The sequence below is a fragment of the Polyodon spathula genome, chromosome 18 (assembly GCF_017654505.1).
Source record: "Polyodon spathula isolate WHYD16114869_AA chromosome 18, ASM1765450v1, whole genome shotgun sequence".
Taxonomy (NCBI): domain Eukaryota; kingdom Metazoa; phylum Chordata; class Actinopteri; order Acipenseriformes; family Polyodontidae; genus Polyodon; species Polyodon spathula.
The window spans coordinates 32645804-32659610 of NC_054551.1; the positions used below are offsets into that span (position 1 = coordinate 32645804).

Sequence of the window (13807 nt, forward strand, 5' to 3'; positions counted from 1 at the left end):
ATTACTACCCAAGCAGCAAAGCAACACTGCTAAAATGCCACCACCTTCCTTTGTGGAATTATGTCCAAAAATGTATAAATTGAAGACACAAACATTTCCAATATATAATTAAGTTTAAAGAATGAACAACAACTCCTTCCATCACAAAAACACTCAAGGTAAAGATCTTTTGGCAGCAATACCGCATCCAGAATGTTAAAACTTTAAACCTGAAAGCCAATCAGAAATGCTTTGTTAAAAAGTATGCTGAAGTCTCATCTACCGTATCAGAATGTGAAACACATTATTTTACCAAAGCTTGACTTAACCACTGAGCCGCGTTACTTTTTGGTGCCCAATCCCCATTAATGCACTTAACAAGTTCAGCTCGAGTGTAGCTTTACACACCAAGCAGCCATACATTTAATGAAATATAAAACAGTATGGATAAATAAGTTAGCATTGCAACCCGGGAACATGTGCGCTTCAGTGGTGTTCTGTAACCTAGCAACCATTTGTTTCGGCAGTGTTGACCAATGATGTGTCCTAACTGAGTTACGATTTCCACTCCAGTCCTAGCACCATGGGGGGTATACTGTCCCAGCAGGGGTCATTTTCACCGATATGATCAACTTATTGAGAATCAGGAATTATTTTGGGTTGGGGGTGCACGCCAATGTTGAAATATTTTGTAATAGTGGCTTGGCATCTCAGCCCATTGAACTGAATGGAAAGACAAGGCTGGATGTGAACTAATAGCCTTACTGTTTAAAGACTTGCCATTCGACTCCCTAATCAAGATGGCAGTATGTGTCTAGCGGATGTTAGTATTAATAACTCATCAGCCGCTAGAAGGAGATCCACTAGTTGAAACACTCATCAGAGAGAAGTGGGTAAGCGGTGAAGTTTATTATCATGAATAAAAACCAACAGGCTGGCACTCCAAGTTCTTTTTGCCATCCACCTTTCAATCAAATGACACCCCCGGCTGTTTTGTGAAAACGTTCAAGCTGAATGAACCGACTGATCTAAAATAATCATCAGCACAGCAGAACTTTAAGATCCAACAGCTTTCAATAGGGTTGTGTCTGCCTTTCTAGCATGTTTCAGGTTGGCACAGCAAGGTCGTCAGGGGTGATGCCATAGCACAGCAAAGTGCTTTCTAATCCTGGCCCCTCAGTTCAGCACCGCGGCATGCCAAGCTGAGCTCCCATTGGAAGCTGCAGTAATTGTTTACAGTTGTGATACCTTGCTATGAAAACCTGTTAGGTTGAGAGCAGCACACACAGCTTCATGTGGGTTAGGCTGGTGCCTGCTGCCATGTACTAATTGAGCATCTATTGTGTTGTGTGAGCCGAGGAGAAAGAAAGAAAACCAACAGCAGCAAAAAGAAAAACAAACCTTCTGCTAAAGTTGGCCTGCCACAAGTACTGCAGTTAATAACGGTACTCTGAGACCTTCCTCAAGCAGACTAGTAAAGAAGGGGGGGGCAGACTTCTTTCTTTCCACAAATCCGCATTCTGTCTGTATACCTAATGAGGGTGCTGATGCCACTCTTTCTCATATGTGTGTGTGTGTAAGGGGGAGGGGGTGCCATGAACATGTGTGCATAGCAGCTGATGACAGTAAGCTAATAAACAGTTTGCAATGTTCATCAAACAGACACACACACACACACACATACAAGCTTCAACCACCAATTTGACAAATGAATGCCCTTTATCCAGACTCCCTTTTTACAGCTGGTTACTGAAGCCCGGTGTCAGTTACTCGGAGACCCCGAGCAGCATCAGAAGTAGTCAGCCAGCCTGGCATGGGCGTGTGGGTGGGTTGGCAGCGAGGGATCCTGCAGCAGGAGGTGTGCCCGACTGCCCCCTTGCAGAGAGGGTGGTGTCCCCAATTACACAGGGGAACACCAGAGTTTGCAAATGTTTACACTGTTACCCAATTAACAGACAATAACCAGAACAGCATCTGTCAACAAACAAAGCTGTTGTTTTTTGCAGTCTCCACCCCCTTTTGCTTTATTAGCTCCGAGGCAATTTCTTCTCCTTATGGTTTGCCTCCCTGCTTAATTAAGGGGAAAGCATTGCCTGCCCCCAACCCCCTTCTCTCTCTGGGGAGACGATATGAGGTTGTGGATGTTACACACCCGTCTCCCAAGTCCAGGACCTAATATAATCTGTATTCATATTCTAGTTGTATTTAGACACAGGATAATCTCCAAACAGTGCACTTGTTTATATGTGTAACAAGGGAGGAGGGAGAGAGACCAGAAGTTATAACCACAAAAGCTTTTCACTGTAACTTTCATTTGTCATTATTTCACCGCACGTGACCCAATTTCTGGATTCCTTATCACATGCACTACACTTGCATGTAGAAGAGTGAAAGCACTTCAAAGTGACACCTCTGCTGTATCAGGGGGTATTTCCTGAAGACAGCAGAGGAATCTGCGAATCCTCTAGTAATTCCTCCCCTCTTTCCACATTTCTCCTGATGGTGGGCTACTCAATGACCTCAGATACCTCCAAGTACAAAAACAATGACCAGAACGGTTTAGTTCTGGTGAACAAAAACAAAGCACAAAACAGAAGTTCCCAACCAAGATGGTTCCTAAAAAGTAGCCAAGCAAATCTCCCCATTACTACAAAAGAACCCCAACATAATAAATGCATTTTATAAAATGACTATCCGAAGGATCTCTAGCAAAGGAAACCAATGCCAAAATGACGTCTGAAAAAACTAACACGCATTCTACTGCGCAGGATAATTTGACAAGGTATCAGGTTTGTTTATTCAGAGGTTTTTTTTTTTTTTTTTTTTTTTACTGTACTACTGTAATTGTCTACCTTTGAATTTATATATATATATATATATATATCTATATATATCTATATATATTATATATATATATAAATGTACAATGTTGGATTGACTACACACAGTTCGTGTAAAATGATCCAGGTATGGATAATATCAACGTAGGGTTGTGGAAATCAATGCCTGGCGAGTTTGTAGAAGATATTCCCATTCAACTTGAATAAAAGCTTGTGGTGGCCCCCGATACCCACCCTGGGCTCTATCTGCTGGCACTTTGTAACTCTACACCAGCGCTTATTTCTTCTTTGTATGCTTTCTTGGTGCTCAGGTGCCTTACTTTAAAGTTATGAAAAGGCTCCCTGGGTGAATGAATGGAAGAATAATGGTGTTACTGGACTAACTGGCACTAATCAACTAATCTGGTCGTTACCTGATGGAAATCCCACTGCTGATCGATAAATATGGCTTAATGCTACTGTAGGACGGTACCCTAAACAAAATGCAAGGTCCTAATAGAAAACTGCATTAAACAAAACCATTAAAATAAATAAGAAAACAAACAAAAAAAACAACATGCACTGTCAAACTTCAATCAGGGAAACCAGTTTCCCGTTAATTAAACCAAAATAACTTGCCTGTTTTAACATTCTGTTGTCAGTGTTTGTTTGGCCAATTAATAAAGCAGTGGGAGATCATTAGCTGCTGCCAGGGATTCTAAAGGAGCACATTTTGCAGGGGAGTTAACAGGCCACTTCAAAGCAAGAGGCAGGCAGTGTGAGGGGGCTGGTGGCTCAGTCAATCACACACTCGCCCCCAGGCAGAAAGTCCCAGGTTTCAATCCTACCTCAGTGAAAAGACGGACATGTTCATGCTAACAACTGCACAGCATGGGGCGCTTTGGAGGTGCAGCCTTTCTGTACTCAGCACGTTCAGAACTCAGCATTACCCTCTGTCTGGCAGCATGAACATTACAAAAATCCTTGAGCTTTTAGTACACAACACTATTTTAGAAAGCAAAGAGCAGAACATGCTTGCAGACAAACACATTCAGTAAAAAGCGTGCTCTCCAGCTCTAAGATTGTAGATGAAGATAAGATGTAATAGACGAACAAGAAGTCAAACAAAGGCATTTTTAAGTAACTCCTTTGAATAGGATTTTCTGAATATGTATATAAAAGCTCTAATGCTGAAATTGTCAATACTGTATGTAAACCACCTGTAAACTGTCTTGGAATTGCTTTTTCTTAAGGATACAGAGCTGGATACTGGCTCTGGTGGGTCAGGAAACTTGCACATTCCCTTCTTGAACATGTTATCAAAGAGTAATCTGAATAAAATCAAAAGAAACTCAAACAGACACATGTATCGGTTTATTAAAATAGGACTCCTTGCCTGCTGCAGGTTTTCAGACTCTAACCCAAAAGGAATTGTTTCTCAGGCATACGACCCAGATATAAACATCTAATTTTAAATAAGTCAGTAACAAGTGAAAGGAGAAAGGGAACAGACAGGCCAGAGAGCAAAGCGAGCGCTGCAGCTGTTTTTCTGGGCTCCCCAAGGCAGCCAAAGAAACAAGCCTTCAGTAATTTGTACTGCTGATCCCAGGCAGATGAGCTTCAGTTTTAAAACGAAGGGAGAAATACTGTATAAACGATATTCCTGAGAATTACAAATGCAATAGTCGTATATAGGCTAATCCTTCCACAAAATAAGAGCCTCGGATGCCATTTAGCAGTTTTCTGTTTTCATTTTAATTAGTTCTCAGCGCAGACGGATTAGATGGGGTGCTGTTGAGATACACAAACACTGCTGCCACTTGACTTGCTTCCCGTGGAGTTTAATTAAGAAATAAAAAAAAAAGCCTTTTGCATAATAAACTGTATTATTATTAATTTACATCTTTGCCTCTCAGTAAAAACTAACAGGTTGCACAAGTGCCACTGTAAGCAGTCTGTGTATTGAAGGACTTGCACTTCTCGGATGATTCCTTTCCTTGACTTTATTAACACTACACACTGTCGCTGCCTTTTAAATATTTTACCAAATGTCTTTGCTAACTCTTAACAGTGATTTCGAGTTATTTTAAGTTGATATCAGGGAATCAAAGACTGGAATAGCATGCTGTGCAGCTCAGAACACTGGCTAATACAGGGTGTTTCAAATTATGTTCCTGTATGTAACTATATATAAAAGTTATAGATAGAAGTGGGGCACTGTATTCCACCTCACCCTTTTGTTTTAGTTTTCACTGCCACACAAAGCCATCCTGCCAAACTCCCTGCGATTCCTCTCAATGAAATGGAAATAACAGGCAGTACTTTTCCAGGCTCTGCAACGCAGCTACAAGTGTTCAGCTTCCCAAGAGGCGCACAGGATGTGCTGTCAGGGCAGGCCTGGAAGCTCTCCCTTATTGAATAATCCACATGTCTAATTAACAGGTAGTTAAAAAGCATGCTCATTATCTACCTGCCACACAACTTACCAACCCCATTAATTACTGTGTTAAAAGCTGGATGTGCAACGAAGCACAGGGCCACCTCGACAGTATCGTAAGTAACCAATGCATGGTGGGATTCTAATTAATATTCGCAATAAGGTGCAGTGTGTATAGAAATACAACTAAGAAGAAAAAACAATGCTCATTAGCTTACCTTAGCTTTTAATTTAACTGGTTGCTAAGAACAATCACCCCCCCCCCTCTGAAACATGACTTGCTAGGCTGCTGGGGGAAGGTTTGTGAGCAAAACACTTTTCCATAAGCAGTCGCTATACGTTAATATTTTCATATTAATAATGTTATGATCTGAAGATAGTCATGCAGATGTGTGGTTTAATGTAAGTGCATTTCCTAAAGAATGGTAAACATATTTTCTTACCTCTTATTAGTCAAACCAATCTTCTTGGACATGAGAAATCTGCCAGCACTACTTTAAACAACTAGTTTGTTTTTTTAATCAATTGAAAATCACATTAGAAGACGCTGGCCACAACAATAGAAGAGTTGGCTACAGTAACAAGCAGGCATACAGATTTGACTGACTCAAATTAAATCCACTATCAGAAACAGCATAACAAAACCCTCATGAGCTTCCAGAAGTTACAAGATTATGAATAACCAAATGGCTTTTGAACAAGTTCACCTCATTAAGACTGGAACATGCCCCTTACTTTTGAGCATCATGTTTCAACCCCTGATATCCCAGTATAGCCAGGAAACGGGGGGAAATACCAAAAGGTCATGTACTTGTGACAATCTGAAGACGTTCATCCCATATCCACATTCAAACTCCACTAGATACAAAGCGGCAGCCATGCTACCTCTGGAGGCTGATGTCATGTTAGGTATTTAAAATAAATCATTCACAGCTGCAGCGCAGTACCTTAACCAGTGAGGGCCGGAGGTGAATGTTCGTACTCACGTTTCTGCGAGGGAACGTAGTGAGCAGTTTGAACTCCTCCCTGGGGAACCCTTTGGACGCCACGAAGTCAAAGAGGACCTGAAGCTTGCAGCTGCCCAGGAAGCGCCGCTCCAGGAACTCCCCGCTCGGCATGCGGATTCGCAGCTTGCTGATTGGCTCACTGCCCTCCTCCTCTGGCTCTGGGGGCAGGGCCTGTTCCAGGGACAGACGGATAGCCTGAGGGGACAAACATGACCGTCACTTGCTGACTTCTAAGGATGCCACAATGGAGGGCCAAGATGTTCAGTAAACATGTTTTATGCAAACAAGTCACCACTGTGATTGACACTTTTGAAATGGTTTACTTTGCCACAGTAAGTAAGATGGAGTAAAACGGAATTAACGTACAGTACTAATCTGTAAGCTTGATGCTTACTGAAAAAAACATGTGCTGCTAAGGAATAAAACTGTTAGCTTAATTATTACTATTATTGCAATGACAAATCTGAGCCGTGTTGAAAGATCCCTGTTGAAATGAAAAGAAGCAGAAGCCACCGCACATGGCCAGTGCAGCATCAGCAGCAACACCAAGCCCTGCAGTACAGCCTCCATTTGAATAGAACATTAATTATTCAAAACAAAATTGCGAACCTTTCAAACTGACATAATTTAACAAAACACAAACCTGCACGCATCAGATTGAACTTTGTGAATGGAAAGCCTTCATTTTTTATTTATTCGTGAAGATTTGTGGCCAAGCCTGTACTGGATAAAAGAAGATGTACTACTCATCTAGGGTTGGATCAATAAATCGATCATAGGGCTTAATTTGTTTGGACTGCCTTATTTATTCTACTGAAAAATGATCTTCGATAAGCGTATTTATCAGCAATAAATCGCTTTTCTGTCACAGTAGTTATAAGCAAGGATCAGTGCCACTGCTACTGCTTTTCTCTTCTCCTGTAGACAACTGATTTGTCCATAGAGAGATCCTGGGGGTGTGGTAGCTAGCACTCAAACTGGCCATCTCAAAATTACCTTAATCCAGTCTCACCACTATGGTGTAGAGAACAGTGGTATGGGCTAGATTTTTAAAAAGCCATCAAGCAAAAAGCAGACAGAGTAACTATGAACAAGGGAGAAAGTAAGTTTAATTAATTATTGGCTTACCTAATTTCTCTATGTAAATCTTATAATAATAATCAATACCTATGTGGCTGGGTGGTGAGGTGGCTAGACAGCCTTTTACTTCTAGAAGTCTAGGTTTGGAGGCTTCAACTAGGCCCCAGTGAACATTTTATCACCCATAAAAAAACTAAATAAAAAAAAAAAAGCAGAACATGTAAGTCAGCGGGTCTACTGAGGTGAAGGGAAGTTCTCTCGGGGTCTGCTGGCAAAATAAATAAAATGAAAACAACAAAAATAACCACCCCTCTAGGAATTAGTGCTCTTTTGATGCTTAAAGCCCTCACCTGTAGTCCCTGTTTTGACAATCACTACCATATGCTGCTGCAACAACACACGCCAGCTTTATTTACCAACCTAATGCAATTATATTTCATAACAAATGCACAACAGTAGCTCATTAGCAACCTCTGGCTTTGTGAGCCTGACCCAGCGGTCCCCGGGACCTATTCTCTTGGGCTCAGAGTTTAAAGAATGCCTCAAAAGGATATTCCCTAACACGGGCAAGCAAAAAACATTATAAATAATCCCAGGCCCACAATGAGAAACAACAACAGAGACGGTGCTGCAGACAAAGGCAGCTCTGAACACGAAGCCACCTGAAGATGTGAATAGCTAGTGCCTGAGCCAAACTGGTGCGCGTTGAAGAACAATAGCTTAGCCATTGGGTTGTCTCACATGCTGGTAAACAGCTATTGTCTGGGCTGCCTTTTATTCCGGGCTGAGCAAACATCTTTGGTTGCATGCCTTATAATTATTATTTTTATTTTATTTTTTAAATGCATTGTTGTAAGTATTGTATTAAAATAAACACTTGGCTTTTTTTAATTGGAAACAGGTTTCTATAGCGCTGCTTGCGGGGTGGGGGTGGAAGTGGGTAACCTGTATTGAGCAGAGATAATAGAATATAATTGTTAGGAGAGAGGTATTCTCTGGCAGCCTGTGCCAGCCATAATGAATAGTACTGTTACAGCTGTACCAATATATCTTTACCTGTATTTCTACATATGTAGTTTTGTGTTGAATTTATAATATTAGTTTACTATACAAGGTTAAAGAAATCATGCATTGAGGTAGTGGTGTACTTTCCTGGTCACTTCACCTGCAGAGTGTGCAAAATAGGTACTTTGCATTGAATTATTTCGTTAGCTACAGTCTCTTAAAAGATTCAATTTCCTATAAATGGTTAGCTATGTAAATGTTTTAAAATCTACAAGCTGCACTACACCTCACGTGTTGCTGCCCATTCCCTTGTGTTAAGCACAACGTGCATTAGCCTGGTTAGGTAACCCTGTGCTGATCTCACTTAACTGGGAAAAAAAGCAACACGTTGTCTAAAACAGTACAAGAAGCACACACAATTTCAAGGGTGTCTATCTGTCCAGTTGATGTCAAACATCAAATAAATACAGTTTACTTGTTGAACAGAAAACCAAGACGTCAGGCAACCAGTGAAGTGAAGCACTTCCAGCTCCACTGGTCTCCTGCTAAAGTAGCTTTGGAAATATTGTTTGCTTGCACTAAGCTAGTCAAAATGGTGCATTGCTAGGTAAACTTACACAAGGGATTTCCACTGAAGAATAGTGTGGTATTATACATCTACAATGTTTCACGGAAGCTTTTGTTACTCAAAAGGGATGGCCAAAGAAACAAAAAGGCAGCACACCCAACAGCAAGACAGGACATATTGGTACCAATAGACTGAGTAGTTACCTACCCTCCAATAAGGGGCACTGCTGCTGTTTGAAAAGGGGATTTACAAGACTTAAGTGTAACTAAAGATGTAATATGATAATTGTAATGTATATATGTATATATAGTCTATGAGCATTACCAGTGTTTCAAGTTATAGCTGTCCAGTAATACTGGATCTACTCTTCTCGAACCCATTGTTCTTTTCATTAGCCCCCTGCAAGCACCTTGACCCCCAATAGAAAGGCACTGCTGTTGTGGTGCCCCTTTTCTCACCTCTCGCTCATCCTCCTGCTCTTTCCGAATCTGTTCCAGACGAACCTGCTCTGCCATCTCCCTCTCCTGGGCTTCCCTCTGTACCATCAACACAGAAAAGACAAGTTCACCACTTCCCATTCTGGGAATCTTGCTACCAGATTGTTTGTGCAACCTTTTGTAGACCCAGGTATATAAATTGCTGGGACCCATACAAATTTCCCCAATGCTAGGAAACCTCAAGGAAATTGGTTCCCCGTAACCAGCTGCATGCATGCATTATTATTATTATTATTATTATTAAAACATTGAGGTATGAAAATCTGGATGTCACTTGTTGCACCAAATCAAAGTTATTTAAGTTCATAGCTGAAACCCTGAACAACAAAGCTTGCAGAAAGCATATGAAACAAAGCAGGGCCCAGCCAGTCATCTTTCTTTAGCTACTGGAATTGTTTTGATTGCTTTTTTGATTACGTGAGAGACTCTTTTCTTAAAATTAAGATTAAGATTAAGTCTAATTTCATCTCCCTGCCCACTGGATTAGCCCCTTCAGAGCCACAGCAAAAACTAACTTTGCATTAAACGTTCAAAATGTTTTCATTGGCTGCCATTTTGAATCTGTTGAATGTGAGAATCAATGAGCATGCAGCTGATACAAAACTCTGCCTCATGCTCTTATAACCTAGCCTTTTTATAACTCTTGGGCCACCCAGGAAATCACAGAACCGATCTAAAGGGTAATGGGGTGTCCCGATAACTGTCATGTGTTCAAAACCAACCTTGGCTCGGTCTGCCTCCAAAGACACACGATAGGCTTCATCCTGTTCCCTCTTCACCAGCTCTCGTGCTTCTCGTTCGTCCTGTTGTGAAAAATGAATGAATGTATTCAACACAGTTTCACAAAAACAACTTTCTATGGTCTGTATGGTGAACAAATCCAGCTTGTAAGTCCCTCACTAAGAAGGTGGAGACGAGGGCCAATCTGTGTCTCTTTTACTTAAAGTGGTTGTAGCTATCAAAATAAACACATGTCGAGCTCTTCCATTTGCTACACAGGTCCTGGTACTATACTAGGCTGAAGAAAGTTCTCAGTTTGCTTTCCTTATTTTCAAGCCAGTAGGTCAATAGATGAAACAGTTGGTTGGTTAAAGAAGCTGTTGAAGGGGTGGGGATGTCACCCTCCAGGAAGTGCAAGACTACCTGTAAGCAAGCCTTCTAAACCGTGAGGTTTTTATCTTGGTATAATACTAAATAGCATTTTTGCTAAAAGTTGTGTTTCTATCAAAACTGCACGACTGAGATCTAGATGCCGAACACGACTGCACCAGAGGTCAGACTTATGAAATGATTTTATTAGCAAAAACCACATTAAGCTTTCATAAGGGTATGAAAGAGTACCATACATGATTCCAGCTTAAGATCCATTACACAAAGATCCCTATAGAGAACCTGAAATCCTTTTATACTCGAAGGTGCTGTTTGCACAGAGATTCGTTTCGCTGTTTTCTGCTTGCTATGGATGAGAGCCATTGCACAAAACCTTCCAAGAAGTGAAACCACAGCATTTCCATGGTGTGGTCAGGTTCCATTGTTTGTTTTTTTTCCCCACTAAATGTTTTTTAAAAACTGCCTGTGCTTCAGTCTTTGATAAAGTGTAGGGCTGCAGAGGGGGCAGGAAGCAGCCACATTGAAAAGGTAATGCCACGGTAAGCAGATCAGGAAGAGAATTTGAAGAAATTAATACCTTTCTTTGAGTGAAGGGATCAGACTCTGAAAATAAAAATGTAACCAAGAAGATACATGCCTTGTGCCTCTTGTTTCTGACTTTTGTCAAACTGAAACAGACTCTGATTTAGCAATGCAATATCCTTAAAGGCAGCTTTGAGGCAGATGTGATGGACTATCACACACATAGAAAAGGTGATGCAAAGCAAACATTAAATACAAACACTGTACTATTGTGACGATAGTGAGTATTTACAATAATAAACCTTCAAGAAAGTGCTCTAGATAATACCTGTAGGTTCTTCACTAAACCAAAGCTGGCAAGTGTTTTAGTATAAGCAATGCATTGATTAAACAAACTAATCTGTACATTTCAGAAAAATAATCCTTTACCAGCCATTCTGAATCCAGTTTGAATACAAAAAACGAAAGCTTAATTAAAAAAAAAAAAAAATAGGAGGGAAAGATTGTCTGCACTTAGGGAAGACCAATAACAGCTAACAGTTAAAGTGTGAAAGAGAAAATAAATATAAATAAAAAAAACAATTGAAAAAAGATGAAAGCAGGTTCAAGGGAAGTTGCTACAATAAAAAATATGGCAGCCACGATGGATGACATCATCAACTTGCAAAACTGGCTAATAACTCCTTGTGGAGTGCAGATCGGGCCATGGTTACTATGGAACACACAGTAACCCATGCATGCTCTGTCAAAGAATATCACTGCCCATGACCTTTGACCTCTCCTAAACGTCAACTGTAAAACTGGCTTATAACTCCTGACAGTGCAGATCGGGTCATGGTTACTATGGAAAATATATAGTAACCCACGTATGCATTCTGCACTATTTGGTAAAGTGTTTGGTACTGGTACTGTTACTGGTTAGTTATGTTGTGTTTACAGTAGCAACCAAGCACCCCCCTGCCAAGGAACACTGCAACCCCAGTGCTAGTAAATGTGTACAAAAGTGTCTTTGTAGCAAACTCTGCCACTAAATGTCAGTGTTTACATAGACTGCAAGCCACTGGAAGCAGTTTTCAACACACCCCCACCAACTATAATCCCATCATAATGGTCTGCTGTCCAGCACTGGAACAGCAGGCTGAGGAAATACTGCAGGCTAACACTCAAAGACGTGCTCACTCTTTCAATTTGGAGGTTATGAACAGTGTTGTGTGTCCCTCGAATGTGTACTTGACATCAACTGGCTTTACAAACATGTTTGTTTACTTCCCACAGGGGCAGTACTAGCACCTTTAAAAAGCACTTGCCCCATTTGAAAACACTTTTCAGAGTGTATGTTACTGTCACCATAACCTACACAATTAAAGGCTAAAGTAATTCGAGAAGTGTTGCTAAAATGAGCAATAAGGTTATTGTTAAGTGTGCTCAGAACCAACCGAACCATCACAGGAGTTATCCATCGTTTAATATATCTTCAATGAAGAGGTTTAGCATGGTCATGACCACTTTGCACCTGATTATTATAGATGAGCAAGGTAACGCTAAAAACAGGACTGACAGCAGGGCAAACAGAATCCCTTCTCCCTATGCTGGCAGACCAGGTCACATATGTATATCTGTGATAACCTCCACTATACAAATTAGTAACTCCTGCAACCAATCCAGCCACAGTATGTATCCATCACACACACACACACCACTGTCAAGCTTACTACACTACCCAGGTTATTAAGTTTTCTGAACCTCTGCCTCTGTTACCTTTTATCTCAGTCTCCCTTCTGCATGGTTGTGCTCAGGTGTGGATCTCAGTGAATCACGCCTGGGGTTCACACGCGCTCATTACTCTGGGAATGTGATTCAGGTGTGTCCGCAAAATACAAAAATCACTAGACAAGGGTGAGCAGAGCAGAACTTGCATGACTTGCAGCTTTGCTGATCAGTCTCTATTTGTTCCAAAAGACCTAGTTCACACGAAACTGTCCGCAAACATGTGTTTAGTCTAGATTGTAGAGACGTGTGTCACTGATCAGGCTATCAAGGGAGGGCAATGGGGTGAACATTGACATTGCCTTTATTCGCAGACCAAAGGAGTGGCAACCAGGTTTTTTTTCAAATTCATTTTTACCGATTATATTATGGCACTAGCAACATTATGTTGAAGATATTTTGGTCCATTGCTTGTTTTGCTTAACAGAGGTTAAGCTGATGCTTTAAAAAAAAACTTCTGATCCTTTAGGTCAACTTTTGTTTTTTCTTCGCTTTTCTTTAATACTGTATACTGTTTATTCTTTGAGGGAAAGGGTTACAAAGACCTTTGAAACAGCAACGTATGTACACAGGAGGCATCAGGAAAGGTAGGTGTGCAGAAGTCTGAAATGTCTGTAATTCTGAAACTTGTATTAGTTTGGTTGACAGGTCAAGTTCATATGTGTTTGTAACGGAGGTCCTGCTGTATACACTGACAATCACACAACTCTAAGGCACTTCTATTCTCTTGAATTAATTCTATCTATTGCACAGAACAAAAGTTAATTTCTCCACACTCTCAATCCCTGGCCTCTCAACATTAACCTGAGTCACTTCCATTCCCAGAAGGGTCTGTCATAGGAGTGAGATTACCTACAGTCGCACAAAACAAAACATTTACTCTATAGCTTAAACCGCCAGTACATGCTATCTGAGCTACCCTTTTTATGCTTACGTCAAGGGATCTATGTTAATCTCTCCTAATCTGCTCATATCAGCGAGTATAAATGTCATTTTCTGCTCATTATCAGCATTAA

General features: G+C 40.8%; 1 protein-coding gene across 2 annotated transcripts in view; it reads right to left on the minus strand.

Moving 5' to 3' along the window:
• Positions 1–13807, minus strand: part of LOC121331038 (FAS-associated factor 1-like) — an 88231-nt gene that overhangs the window by 1359 nt on the left and 73065 nt on the right. The window contains exons 16-18 of one of the 2 annotated variants that reach the window (XM_041278149.1): positions 10115–10195; positions 9354–9431; positions 6222–6437 (exon numbers count right to left, since the gene is read on the minus strand). In XM_041278149.1, coding sequence (XP_041134083.1) covers positions 6222–6437; positions 9354–9431; positions 10115–10195 — 375 coding nt within the window. Of the gene's footprint in view, positions 1–6221; positions 6438–9353; positions 9441–10114; positions 10196–13807 lie in introns of both variants that reach the window. The other variant, XM_041278148.1, reaches the window with a different exon arrangement.